The 14,402-nt window shown below is 38.9% G+C and overlaps 2 protein-coding genes across 2 annotated transcripts in view; one reads left to right on the top strand and one right to left on the bottom strand.

The window, feature by feature from the left end:
- LOC134880035 (F-BAR and double SH3 domains protein 2-like) overlaps positions 1 to 14,402 on the bottom strand; it is a 55,405-nt gene that overhangs the window by 16,308 nt on the left and 24,695 nt on the right. The window contains exons 7-12 of the mRNA XM_063906710.1: positions 14,130 to 14,184; positions 13,826 to 13,954; positions 9,730 to 9,852; positions 8,786 to 8,881; positions 2,301 to 2,417; positions 2,083 to 2,187 (exon numbers count right to left, since the gene is read on the bottom strand). Of these exons, the coding sequence (XP_063762780.1) occupies positions 2,083 to 2,187; positions 2,301 to 2,417; positions 8,786 to 8,881; positions 9,730 to 9,852; positions 13,826 to 13,954; positions 14,130 to 14,184 (625 nt within the window). The remainder of the gene's footprint in view (positions 1 to 2,082; positions 2,188 to 2,300; positions 2,418 to 8,785; positions 8,882 to 9,729; positions 9,853 to 13,825; positions 13,955 to 14,129; positions 14,185 to 14,402) is intronic.
- LOC134880038 (P2Y purinoceptor 2-like) overlaps positions 8,907 to 14,402 on the top strand; it is a 37,418-nt gene continuing 31,922 nt past the window's right edge. The window contains exon 1 of the mRNA XM_063906721.1: positions 8,907 to 9,007. The gene's annotated coding sequence lies outside the window, so the exon portion shown is untranslated. The remainder of the gene's footprint in view (positions 9,008 to 14,402) is intronic.

Raw genomic sequence — 14,402 nt, 5'->3', positions numbered from 1 at the left:
GTTTTTTTAAAAATCAGGGACAAGGCAATAAATCAAGAATAAAAACAAAAAATCTATCTATCAATAAATATAAACATTGCATCTCTCTGACAGATTAGCCCAGTTTGAAGGGTCACATTATTGGCCTGGTCAGTGCATCATTATAAACATTGATTTTTAAAGTCAATTCGCTTTCAAAGTGCTTAAGATGACACAAGTAAATGAGGCAATTTATGAAAAATCCCTGAATGAAGACAGGAGGTGAGGCCAACTATGACTTCAGCAATAAATTACTGACATCTCATACGTGATGCTTGCGCAACACCAACGTGCAAATACGTGATAATTAACAGATTTACTGTATAATTACACCTCGTTCTAAATATCTTCTTTTTCTTGCTAATTGTGTTTAAACGGCCTCTGCATCATGTTTAATGGGATGAAAGTGAGACTTTGTGTGAAAGGAAATAATGACGCAATCACTGCACAGATAATACTGGATGTCTTTTCTACTGCTTTCACTCCCCTTTATAATTCTGTGATAAGAGCTCTGGGATGAAGCCATTTATACCAAATGAGCTCATTAAATATTAATCATCTGAGCAATTCTGGCCTGGAAGAGGAAGAAGGAAAGACAGAAACAGAGGGCTGAAAAAGGTTTTTGCTCTTAGTGATAAACTCCTTATTATTTTGTAGAGAGTGAGATCACATGCTACTGAATCTGTTGCTTAATATTAGCAGTGTCCGTTGACTAAAATAGAAACCAATAGCTTGTATATTTTAACTTAGGGGATGGACAAATACAGATATAGTGAAGTAGTGATCACACAGAGAAGCAACATCCGACGTGAAAGGTGTTTTTGGGCATGACAGCAGAGGGTGCTAGATGTTTGAAAGCCTGAATACAAAGCAGTATGGAGGCGGAAAGACTTTGGGTAGAGGATGAACAATAAAAGGAAAAGAGCAACCCAAAGCCAAAAGATCAGAGACTTTGAAAGACAGCAGAGACAGAATGGAGTGGAGAGAGATGACGGATGATGCAGCGATCTCATTCATACTCTGACAGGGTGAATCTGTGGGACTCAATGCATACATGATGGACATCTCTACAGGTGGAAAGGCTGACAGAAAAAGAAATCACAGCACAATCACAGCTTAAAAAGGACTACGGGTGCAATGTGTGCAGAAAATACCAGAGGATTATTGGGCTTTGTGGAAAACAATGGTCAGACAACTCGAATGATCTGACATCTCCTGCAATGTGGAAGGTGTACTGATTGATCCTGGGCCATGTTTGTTACTTTAATTGCCTCCTGCTCCGTTAGCTGAGCAGAGAGGCAGGCTGCAGGCCAACTGCAACTATTCACATTTAAAATATTTACCAAATAATTAGTCACGCACCACGGACAAAGGGTAGAGGAAATACCAGACAGGGGAATTTTATGTTTTCAATGAAACAGAGGAAAGAAGCAGGAAGTGAGTCTACAATGATATGCAACTTTTATTTAATTTTACATTCTGTTCTTGTATATCTTATTCTATGTACATTTATGTAGACTCCTGCATTTACTTGGTCACTTACAACTCTCTCTGCATTATTTAGCCTATTGAATTAATTTTTCTGACATGAATATAGTTTATTTCATCTGTATTACTTGCACATTGCTCTTGCAACATAGTCCTGCACTATTTTATTCTACTCTGTTTTTTCTTGCACTATTTTATTATTATTTTTTAAGTTTTAATTTAAATTAATGTTTAATTGTTTTATTTCCCGTATAACTATATTGCCATGTTGGAGGAGCTTGGGATTTCATTTTCATTGCCATAACTACACTGTAGCTACTGTGCATATGACAATTAAGCCTTTGAATCTTGAATCTTGAATATATTTTAGGGGATACACATTTGCCATTCACTACAAAGACAACTTCCTTTCCCTTTTGTGCACTTGAACACATCATTCTGTGTATTAACCCACCAGGGAGGAAATGCAAACTTAACAAGATAGGGGTCAGTTTAAATGCAACCAAGGAGGAAAAATATCCCAATATTTATCCACTGTGTGAACAAATACAAATGCTAACAATGTGAGTCACATACCTCAGCTTTGCGTATGTTTTCTTTGGTGTCTTCTATCTTTAACTCCAGATCTAGTCTCCCCTGCTCTGTTGGGGGTAAGCCATGGTTCTCACACTCCTCCAGACACTGTAAACAACACACACAAACACATCCAGGATTAGAAATAGCCCGTGTTTGTCTTTGAGACATATTTTATTTCTGAAACGGTCAGACGTGACGTGCATTATTCTCCATCTTACTCTCTTGTAATGTATGATGTTCTTGTGTTCTCTGGCAACCCTGGTGGCCCACCTCCTGGCCTCTTTGTTCAGACTGTGCTCCTCCGTCGTCCCCGTCTCCGACTCCAGCTGTCGACTCTAATATAGACAAACACACACATGCACACATACAGACATACCAGACAGGCATAAGTAAACACACACATGTACCCAGCCCAAATAAACACACACACACAAGCATGTCAGGCAAACAAACAAACACACAATGCTCTCATAAGTACACTGTCGGTTGTGGCGGCACAAGGTTGGATGTGCAGAAGCTGCTAATTGAGCTAAAGAAAATGTGAGAGAAAAGGTTGATTCCTTCGCACATCATTAATACCGCGTGCGTTGCAAAGCTATTGTTATCCTCTTGGAAAGAAATAGCTGCTATTAAAACCACATGTGAAAGAGCATGACTGTGTGAGTGTGTGTGTTTTTGTCTGTTACAAAACGAGAGAGCAGGAGGATGGCAACAGGAATATTTAAATGGCATTTATTTTAGACACACAAATCCAGCAACAGACCCTTTTTTTACGCTGCTACGGAAATTCTTTTGCACCATGTACATTTTCTTTAAGATATCTGGCCGCATACGTTTGAAGTCACTGTTACTTTTGATTTTTGTTTATATTGACTGCTGTTCTTTCATTTATGCCTTTTCACCTGTATATATACATATATGTATATACAGCCCCGGAAAAAAATTAAGAGACCACTTCAGCAATATATTCCATACATGTAGAGATCAACATTTAAGTAAACGTTGGAGTGGTCTCTTAATTTTTCCGGAGCTGTATATAAGTCTGGGAGTACAGGTTGTATGTATATACATATTTCTCTACATTTTTTATATATATTTGTATTTTCTTTTAAAAAGATGTATACCTCAGGATTGTAGGAAACAGTATTTTGATCTCTCTGCGTGTTTCACAATTTACATTTTCTATTTTACAAACTTAAGCAGATACTGTATGTGGGCTATGTGTTCAAGTTCACAGTCCCTAACCCACCACTCAGCAACAACACAACCATCACACATTACAGTTGTACATTTTTCTTACTATGAGTAATGCAATAAATCATGATCGCACATTTTTTTTGTGCTAAAGTCAAAACCCTTTTCGTTATTTCACATGGCAGTCTGTATTCTTTTTCCTCCTGTGTTTTTCTTACCGGTTAAAAGACGGCAGGGCAAGGTTGGAAAAGGTGATGTCAGTAACCACTGTGCATATTAGCTGCCTTTGAATGAAAATCTGATGACAGTTGGTGGGTTGTTTGGTCACTGCAGGTCCAATTCTCATCAAACCCAGCCCACGCAGTCCTGATGAGTCCTGATGTCAATGGAATGCTGTTACGTCAGTCATGCTGAAGGGCAGACTGAATGCCCATTTGCCACTGCATTTCAAATATTTACCAACTAACTAGTCACTCAGCCAAAACACTGGTTAAAGGCGATATAAATGTGACTCAGTGGGTGATGAATGTAGGTATAATGCCTGCAATTTGCCACATATCCTCTTCTCCTCATGCTATCTTTGAATAACTGTTTCCTCAGAACACCGGTACTGCAGCCTGTACTTAGAGTGGCCAAAGACAATGGTGATTGGTTTAAACAAATACAAATATGCCAGAGCGTTGTTCCCCCTACAACACATGCTGGTGCTTGGAAAGACCTTAAAAGCTACAGTATATGACCTAGCTGAATGTTGATGTTATTACCGATAAAAAGGGCTTGTGCGCTAAGCTAACGGTGAATCTATGTTACTGCAGGGAATGAGTCCACAACTACAGAGTATCAGCCCGGGCGATGATTCTTGATAAATAAGACTTTTCTTCACTGTTGATTATTTAGTCATTAAAATGTAATGCTATAGATAATAGCATTATTAGTATTGTCTTTTAATTGTAGACTTTAGGAATAGGCTCACAACCCAAAGAGATCATTTTCATGACACTATTTAAAACAAAATGGTTATCTGTCTTGTTTAGAAAAAATTGCTTTATTCAAGTGGGAAGACGTCCTTACTGTCCTCTAATTTTACAAGTTATAATATAGCTATTTATCTGCTGTCCTTAACATGTGTAACTTTTTTATGTATAAATCCAAATTGTGTAAGATGAAAATCATGCAGAAGCTAAACTTCTATCTTTACTTTGTGCAAATAACATGTTCCTGTCATTTATATATTGTTGACAAATTATGTGACATGTTTCTGTAGAACTATGACATTTGAAAAAACTGCAATTTTCACTTCCAACAACAACAAACTAAGCCTCAGGATGGACCTATATTCAGTGTCACTGCTGCTCCCAGACCTCAGAGGCTGGGGTTCCCATAATCTGATAATAAAAGTGTGCTAGCTAGACTATGGAACAGGATGTTTTAATTGCACGTTTCCATGCACATCATATCTATTAATTATGTGCCGCTTCAGTAACAAGAAGGCATAAATCTGGCAAAGTATAGGTGTGAAATGAAGAGTATTACACGGGAGATTTACAGCTTAATTACATTCAGATGGGAAGTTAAGGCAGGGAGGCAGAAAGCTGGACTTGAATAGCGGCTCCAAAGTGACTAATTGCCTTGATAGCTTATTGCTTTAATGTTAATATAGTAAACAGAGTAAATAAGCATTTTTTTTCAAATTGCCTACCAGCGTCTACGGCATACCTTGCTGAATAATTGCTAATACAGGCTTGCAAAACACTTTGAATCTTGCCCCTCTTGCATCTCCTTGAATGTGACCTTTACATGCTGTTCTGTAATTATGTTTGTTCAGATTCCTCACTCTGTATTTCAGATATATTCTTCAACATAAGCAGACCAGTATACCCCTGATAAATCTGGGGGCAATTTAAAATGCTATATAAATATGTTTGTATAGAACACAATGTGACTTGTTGCAGTAGAAAACAAAACAATTATTTCCCTATTTTTAAATATCTTGATTTAGTGGCATTACAATTATCTGATTAAATGTGTTGATATGCCTACTGTATATCAGATAATAACTATCAGATCAAGGTTACAATGATAAACCATCAGCAACCCCTGTATATATAATAACAGATAAAAATATGAGTTGTCAGTCAGATAAGGGAAATGTGAAGCGCAGCACAGTGAACTCACCATGGTGTGATCGCACTGCACATCAATAACAACCTCCCCTGTCATAATAACAGTCATTCAGATGACTGTTTACAACAACTGTGTTATTCAGAAACCACAGGGATGGAGGGGTGAGAATTAACTGTGTAAAAGTATGACTTTCTGAGTAACCGGAAAGTTCTGTGTATGGACATTCAAAAACACAGAAATTCAGTTTAAAATGTATTTTCTATATTGTAACTTTTGCGACGCTACAACTCTCTTCTCTAATGTATAATTTCACAAGTCACAGAGCCCCATTGTTTTCTAAAAAGGCCTCTCCCCCGCACCACAGCTTACAGCGATATACCATTGTCTTGACTAATATAAAACATCACACTGAACAGTTAGGCATCACACTTAAGAGAAAGCGGCAGTATTTCTGTGAGATATTTTAATGGAATTTTTAAAAGCAGTAAGAGACTATGGGTCCAAGGTGTCTACACAACCTGCAGTGCAAAGACAGCACATGCATGTTAGACTATGTATGTGTATTAAAGCCAAAGGGAAAAACACATTACAAGTGTTATCCTGAAAAAACTGTAAAATATGCATCCTTAATCCAATTTACGTTTGGTTGGACATTATAATATTATTAAACATTCACCACTGCAGCCAAACATTTTTCTGTTTGTACAGTTCTGTTTGCAGATGCAGACACTGCCTTATTATTCTAACATAATTGATCACACTAACACTTTTACCTATTCACATAAAAGCAAATATACGCACCCGAACAACAAGAATAATGTCGTACAGAGATTGTCATATGGTCTACAATGATCATATTTTGAACCAAAATTCATATAACCAAAACATTTTAGGCATTTATCTACAGGAAGGCAATGATTACGTGCAATTTCAGAAGATGATGCAACAGCAACAAGGCTACGGTATCTGATAAGTCATCTGTGTGTTGGGAAAGCATTACTCACCAACAGATGACAATATCAAAGCATTACGCTACTGTGGAGTCACTTTCACATCAGTGGTATTCAGTAATGCAGCAAATACAGCTCCCTTGTTTCAATATCATGGAGCAGTTGGATTAGGCAGGGTATAAAAGGTATATAGTCAAAATACTGCTACCAAGATAAGTAGCCTTATTTACTCCCAAATAGAAAGGTTTCCTGGTTACAAATAATCAAGAATATTCACGCAGTGGCGGATCATCCGTCTCATAGCAATGGCATATTTAGAACCAGGACACAGGGGAAATTGTCTAAAAAGGTTCCTCCATTCAAACTCTGAATTAGAGAAGAACGGTTTTCGCTATTTTCCACTTTACATCTGAAATGAACTGCAGCACAGCTTGAAATTACAAACATGAATTCTTCTAAAAACCCTTTAAAGCGTATTAGCTTATATCTCTAGTAATATTTGTGATGGTCGTGTTTTGTGTTATTGTCCACTTCATTTATCTAATTTGTTCTCGGGTCTCTCGTACAACATAGAACTTTATCTCAATCGTATTTTTTAGACAAATAAAGCTTAATTGACTTGTGACATCATGAATTGAAAGGCAACGACTATGTATTTGGAAGAAAGATAAGGTCAGGTAGGTGTTGTCACAGTGTTGTTGCATAAAGGAAAGCTCAATTCAAATTACAACTGAAGCTGTGACTATGCATCCTACCAGCAATTCAAAACTCACTCATATTCATCAGGTTTATTTTTATATATTATACCAGCAATGTTCATGTTGTCATAGGTCACACCCATGCTATTATGTTGCAACTGTCTTTTTTGGGTAATTTTACTATGACAAACTAGTTCCCTAGTATTTGTGTTGTTGCTAACTACGCTGTAATGTCTACTGTGTGTTTAAGAAGAGGGATGATCCCAACCAACTACATGAATGCATGACACTACTAACAGACCTGGAAATTTAATCCGTTTTCAACATAATTTCTAATCAAACAATCTAAATCTGATTTTATCTGGCGCGTGACGTGTACTACATACAAAGTAGCGGGCATTAATGCAATCAGCAGTAATAGGTCGGAGAGTTAGGTTGCTCTGTAGTCATGCATACATAGTGCTTCATATATCAAGAGAAGCATGGAAAATGTCAAACATAGTATTATGCATTGTTAGAAGATTGACCGAGGCTGTGTCAGATAAAGAGATGGACATGATTTGGAATAGATGATCCATGGTTTGTGTCAGGAATGAAAGTGAAGAATGCTAACAACAGTTAAGACTACCTGTGCCAGGGTCATTCTCATGGCACTGACGGGCGACGGCTCAATGTCCACCAACTGCGGCACCGAGCTCAGAGTCTGGCACACACACGTACACAAAGGCAAGCGTCCGCGCACACACACACACGCAAGAGCAGCAGTGCAAACACACAGACACACAAATACAAGGAGGGGTTAATGGAAAAAAAGGTAAGGGGAAAGTGTTAGCAAAGGTTAAACAGGATTGGGGAGATACAGGGAAGGAGTAGCACATTGTTTAGAGAAATGTTACGTCAGCAAGGGAGAGAAATTGAACACGGTGATAGTGTGACAGAAGGAAAGAAGCTGAGTATCAAGAGAGCACAAAATGACTCAGGCACAAGAGAAAAGGAAAGCTATAGAGGACTAATGTCCACTGGGAGACATCTCTTTTAGCCGGAAATACTTAATAAGCCCCCAGAGGGGTGAGACAGCATCCGTTCCACTGCTGTATTCTGATAACAAGACTTTAGACCGATAAACGACTATTTAAATATGTTCAACGTCCAGCAAGCATTTCATTTACAGAGAAAGGATATGTCACTTATGTTAATGGTGAAAAAAAGCTAGGACTACAAAGAAAAGCTCCCAGTGGAAACATTACATTTGATGTTAAACTATTAATATTAGATACAGCAGAATCATGCTTTTGTTGAGCTGTCAGACACTAGTTAACTGGACAACTCCATCCTGAAGTGTTAACATAAAGATATCTCCAAAAAGCTGGAAACAAAAGAGCCAAAGATGTCTCTAGAGAGAATGATAAGAGGCTTGGCTCTTGGATTTGCAGCTTGGCAAGCCTCTCAGCCCCGGATTTATTAATGGGATTCTCTAAAACTAGAATAAAAATACATGAATTCTGTTTCAGAGACTCATCTGCTTCATATGAGCTAAGGACTTTAGCCAGAGATGTAAAGAACAATATCGGAGGAGACACAACATGTGGGGGGAGGGAAAAGTCCTCATGTGTCAACACAAGAGGCTTATTACTAGGTCTGTGTTTGAGAGTGAAATGAATGGAGTGACTATCTTAATGTGTAAAACAGGTTCATATACAAACTTTCAAAGTTCAAGACCCAAGTCTGTTTCCTTACCGTGTCACATTCGCTGGGCTGGAACTGGAAGTCGTGTGCTTTGTGAAACACTGGGTTCTCCTGCATGAACAACTGCTGGTTGTATTCTTGTATTACCTGAGAGAAAGGTAGAGGGAGATTGGGATCTATTCACTGTGACATCAGAGAATCCACACGGACCGCAGCCTCTGTTGCCTTGGGATGGATTGAACTACAAACCTCTTACAGCCACCATTTAAGTCGGTGAGTATTTTATATTCACACAGATTTGGGGCTTGATAATTTGATGTTTTGGATTTTTATTGAGAGCTTGTTTGGGTACGAGTGTAGTCAAGTTAAGTTCCTTTATAGAAAAAGTGATTCAACTCCAGGTTAGACTGAAACCAGTTACATAACACACCATCCTGTCTGCAGGTGCATTGAGAGGCATTGTGCTCAGCTGTTCCTCCAGCCATTATGCACACACACTGTATTAATGAAGACAAATTGCAGAGTGGTGTTATGTTAATTAAATTACCAGATCTCGTTAAAATGAATTGATTCTGTTTTATTACGAGTGGATTGCACCCTTTAAACACAACAACAATACGAAACAAATTACACATATCCGAGGCATTTGTTTACTCATACTGATTTTTCCTGAATTCTTTAGTTAGACATAGTTAGCCGTATATGAGCAACACTTCCAACCTCCAACCGTAGGCCCATTTCACCTACTGTAAGTGAAAACAGGGCCTAGTAATAATAAATGAACTCAAAATGTTATGTGGTTGCAATCAATTCACCTGACAAATAGGCTTTTTTGCAACAAAATAAAACCCAAAAATGTGGCTTTATGTCAAACTAAGAATACTAATGAATATTCCCCAGCGTATCCATTTTAAGATCAGAAAAGCTGCCTTTTAACTAACTTATAAGTTAAAGTAAGTGCTTAAGGTCTGTGTCTTTCAACACATCTGACTCACCCTGGTGGATTTGTCCAACAAGAACTGGAAGGTGTTGTGAGAGGCTTGCGATGCCTCTAGCTCGGTACGACTCAGCTCTACCAGGTAGTCTTTCACATGTTCATAGATCCTGCCATCCAAGGCCTAGAGGAAAGAGAGAGAGGTTGCAGTAAGAAAGGGATTAAACCAATGTAATTTCATTATTCAACTGCTTCAACGGAAGCGTTTAAACGTTTTTCAAAGGATCATTATTCAAATGTAAAATGTATTCAAGAGCCAAGTCAAATAAAAGACTGACAATTAGCAGACGTTTTCTTTAACAGCTCTCATCATTGGAGGTGGGACCTAATGTGCCGATTTTAAGACATTTTAATGGTGTTTGCAATCTAAATGAACAGCCTTTCTATCGGGAGCTTTGATAGTGCTGCCAAGTGGAAGGCCACGGTGCCAAACAGACAGACAGAGAGGAGAGAGAGAGGTTATTGGAGAGGAGAGAGAGGAGAAGAGGTGAAGAGAAAATATATGGAAAAGCAAGAAACACAGTCAGAGAGAAAGAGTGGATGGAAGAGTGTGTGTCTGTGGATGTGTGAAGTGTTCTTTGGACAGCGTTCTCACAGCTGCAGGGGGAGGTGAAGGGGTTCAGATTCCAATTCAACAAAAAACAGAGACTGCACACACACACACACACACACACACACACACACACACACACACACACACACACACACACACACACACACACACACACACACACACACACACACACACACACACGCTCTTCTAGCCAAGGTACTGTAAGAAAGCTCACACTCAGAAAACCGCACACACTCTCTGCTGGTCAGGGGGATGTTTTGGGCCAAGTCTACAAGATCACCTTAAAACCTACACTGTTTTTTCCTCACCCAGACAGCAAACACATAAAGACATTTATTTTAATACACACATACCACAAACAAACGTAGCCTTTGCAACGACATACGCAACACACAGACTTATTAAACAATGGGAAATTGAGGAGGAAATTATGTCATTAAGGGTGGGTTGTTGGCTGACTTCTCTATAAATGTTCCCTCATCACTCTGCTCATTCCCTCCTCCCCCTTTCTTCTCTTCCTCCCCTCCTTCTTTCATCCTTTTACGGTAGTGTTTAAACTGAGTGAGTCAGCTTCCAGAAAAAGCCCCGTCCTCATCCAGGGCATTGTATGTGTGTTTTTGTGTGAGTGTGTGTTTGTTTTTGGGTTGAATGACTGCATCAGCCTGAACATTAAGTACAGTGCAGAGGACCAGACAGGGCAGCAGAGGTGTAATTGTGAGAGTAAGTGTGTGTCTAGCAGGGGACTTTAGGAAGAGCATCGCCTGCCAACAGCAGAGGGCGATGTGGAGCAGTTTGAGCCTCCTCTGCCCTTTCACTACCACTGTCGCATTGACAAGGACAGTAGCGCTCAGTGTGAGGTATACAGTATGTTGGTGCTGCAGCCACAGGCAGTACAGACATTATTTAGGAAGTTAAGATTCAAACAAGGCTCTAAATTACAAGAGCCTCATGTTTAGAAAACCTCTCTATTATCTATAACAGCCGGCTTCTTATCCTCTATATGGCTGGAATTAAAGACTGAAATGTCTTGATCTACAGAGAGCTGGCAAATCGTCAGTGCCATAAAGTTAGAATATCAGTAACACATCTGAATATTTACATTTAGAAGCCTGTATCCCTATTCTAAAATGTCCTCGACTAGCAGTGTCTGATGAATAGTGTCCCTGGCAATGCAATTCAAATTAAGGTTGATATAATGGCAGTCTTAAATGGAGACAATCTGTGCCTTTAGGGTGACGTTACAATCCCTAAAAGGTTTCCTTGGCTTCTATTTAGCTGTTTTGGTTGAATTTATGTTAGATGGCTGCTATTCATATTCAATTTTTGCTGATATCTGGACTGTGTTTCTTTACATAGTGTGTTGTTTTCATTATGTTTTTATGAGTTTTTGCTCTGTAAAGTGTGTATTATTATTATTATCTCTCTGGAGCCAAGACTGCCAACAGAACTTGTACTTTTTTGCAAATTGTTGTCCCCCCTGTTAGAAGTGTTGTTGTCAGCGGCTTTCAGGTGAGGACCTGAACACACCACAGTACAAACTGCAGAGGGAGAGAGAATGAGCAGATTGCCTCCCTCTAGCAATGTCCCTCATTCTCTTTGTGTGTTTGTATGCATGTATTTTTGCACATGCATATTTCCCCGCAGTCCTGTCCTTCTGTCGCAAGGGGCTAAGGATCTATTATTTAGAATAGCCTCGTAGTATAGATGCTCATACATGCCTGAGGCCGAGTATGTGAGAGACAAGGAGACATGAACAAGCATCTGAGGACAGAAATAACACAAAAACATAAAGCAAACAGATAACACACAGAGAGAAGCAGATTTAATCAATATTACAAATTGCTTAATGGTTTAGACTGAGAGGCAAAAGTCACCTTGTCACTCTAATGTTTACAATATGTCTGTGCTATCCAATGACCCTGTCAGCGCTGCTTTCTGGAGTTTTTTCTCTTCTCCCTTCCCTACAGGTAGAGAACGGTGAACTTATACCCTAGCTTATGTATTGCCCCTGGTCAGGCTAGGCATACTGTATGTTATATAGACTGGTTCCTTATCCTGTCTCTCTTTGACCATCATCATCTACTCTTTTTCCTCTTTGTTTAGCCTGCATATTACATTCATAACAAACAACACTGACATAAAAACTATAGACTTTTTTTGCTTCAAATTCACAATTGTTGAAATGAATTTATATATTGCATGGTCTGCCTTTTTCTAACTTGCTGAGCCTGGGCTGTCACTAAGTGTCTGTGTGTGTTACCTGCCAAATCAGTACTCAGACATCACTAATGGCTGTCAGGATACAGGAAAAAAACGTCCCGCATGTGATGTCTGTGTGTATATATATATACTGTATAATTGTGTGTGTCGGACTGACATGTTTGCACAGTATTTTAAAAAGGATGACAACACTGTTACTCAGCAGCTCAAGTTATTCACTACACGCTAGCCGAGGCGTGTTTCAATGCATAGAGCAGTCTGTCCTCGTGTGTGAATGTGTACATGTGTCTGCTCATCATTGACAGACCTGCGTGTCTTGTTTTGAAGAGATATTTTTGTAAAACTTCCTCATTTGTTTTGATTCTGTGCTAGAAAGGTCCTGCTGATCCAGATGTTTCCACACATAAAAGCAGCTAGTTCCCACTGATGAAACAATTATTATGGGTGACAGAACATTTGCATTGTGTCAAAATGAATCACTCTGAGTTGCTGAACTTGCTTAACCAAGATTACTTACAGCGATGAGGTCATTACTTAGATCAGAAAAAATGAGTATGTCAAGAAAATCATGCAATTTATTTCCTACAACTATAATAATAAAAACACAAACACATTCAGGTTCAGAGCCAGGCATGTCATATATGTGATTATTGGCTCAAACAGAAGATGAATTGCACATAGAAGTATACATCACTGATTTAGCAAATGCATACACATTCTTCCTTTCATGACCTTTTCTCGTCTTTCTACAGAACAGCTTTTAAAAAAGGACAAACTTCATCAAAGCTTCATGAGAGTTCCTCTGGCCTTATTTCAGTTCATTGAGCTCTGTGGGAAAAATAATTTCATGCCTACAAATCATTCGGTGAAAGAAGACATCAGGATGTCTCATTTTGCTGGATATTTTTCTTCACATAAGCCCCTTTCAAAGCACAAATCCAGAGAACTCTCTTTGAAGACTGAGAACCTCAATATCATCACTTTTTCATGTATGACTTTATTTCCCCCAACTACTTAGTATACGCTGAAAGGAAGTCTGACTTTGTGAACTCGTAAAAGGAAGACATTTTATCCCAAATGAAGCTTTAATTCAAAGTACCTTCTGCCTTTGAATTTAGGAACCACGAAATGTGTCCCCTTTCCTGGGGAAAATCCCTCTGGCTATTATAAGCGAGTGATAGTCTTAAGTCAGATGTCAAAATGTTCTATCTAATTCAAATGTCCACATTCATTGCAAGGACGTGGATAATCTCTCACTCCGCTCAAACCTTTCAACTCTTTAAATCCAGTTTTGTGAATTTACCTGTATGCAGTGCAGTAGATCTGTATGGTAGTAACGGTCATGGTGCACATTGGCAGCAGCTAGCGTTAGCAAGTAGTCGTTCCTTGCGTGTGTTGCCTTGGAGTTACAGTCACTTCTCTTGGCTTTCAACTGAAATGATAGAGACACATGATACGGCATTACAGCAGCAGATCAAAGCTTTAAGCTCCGAACAAATTACATGAGAGAGACAGAGGGTTTGTATAACAGTTTAAAAGAGTTAGCTTGAAAGCTCTGCCTTAATGGGGATAACAGTGTTTGTGTCTTTGTGAGTGAATTCCCTTACCTTTACACTTGCTTTCTGTAAACTAATTCTTGATTGAAAGAGACCCAGTTTAGACCTGAAAGAACAAAACAGAGCAAGCAACAAGTTCATTTTGAAAGTAATTCGAAATTCAAACAAACAAATATGAAAGGCACTTCTACAGCATCATATCTCTAGTCTCTAACCTCTGTTTTAGAGCAGGCCTTGTATATTGACCATGAACAGGCTGCAGCTAAGCAGCAATAAATCTCAGCCTGATCCAGCCAGCGTGATTTATATTGATGGTGGCATCAG

The sequence above is a fragment of the Eleginops maclovinus genome, chromosome 18 (assembly GCF_036324505.1).
Source record: "Eleginops maclovinus isolate JMC-PN-2008 ecotype Puerto Natales chromosome 18, JC_Emac_rtc_rv5, whole genome shotgun sequence".
Lineage (NCBI taxonomy): Eukaryota > Metazoa > Chordata > Actinopteri > Perciformes > Eleginopidae > Eleginops > Eleginops maclovinus.
Note: the sequence above shows the minus strand (reverse complement) of the source record. Positions and strands in the feature narration are given on the sequence as shown.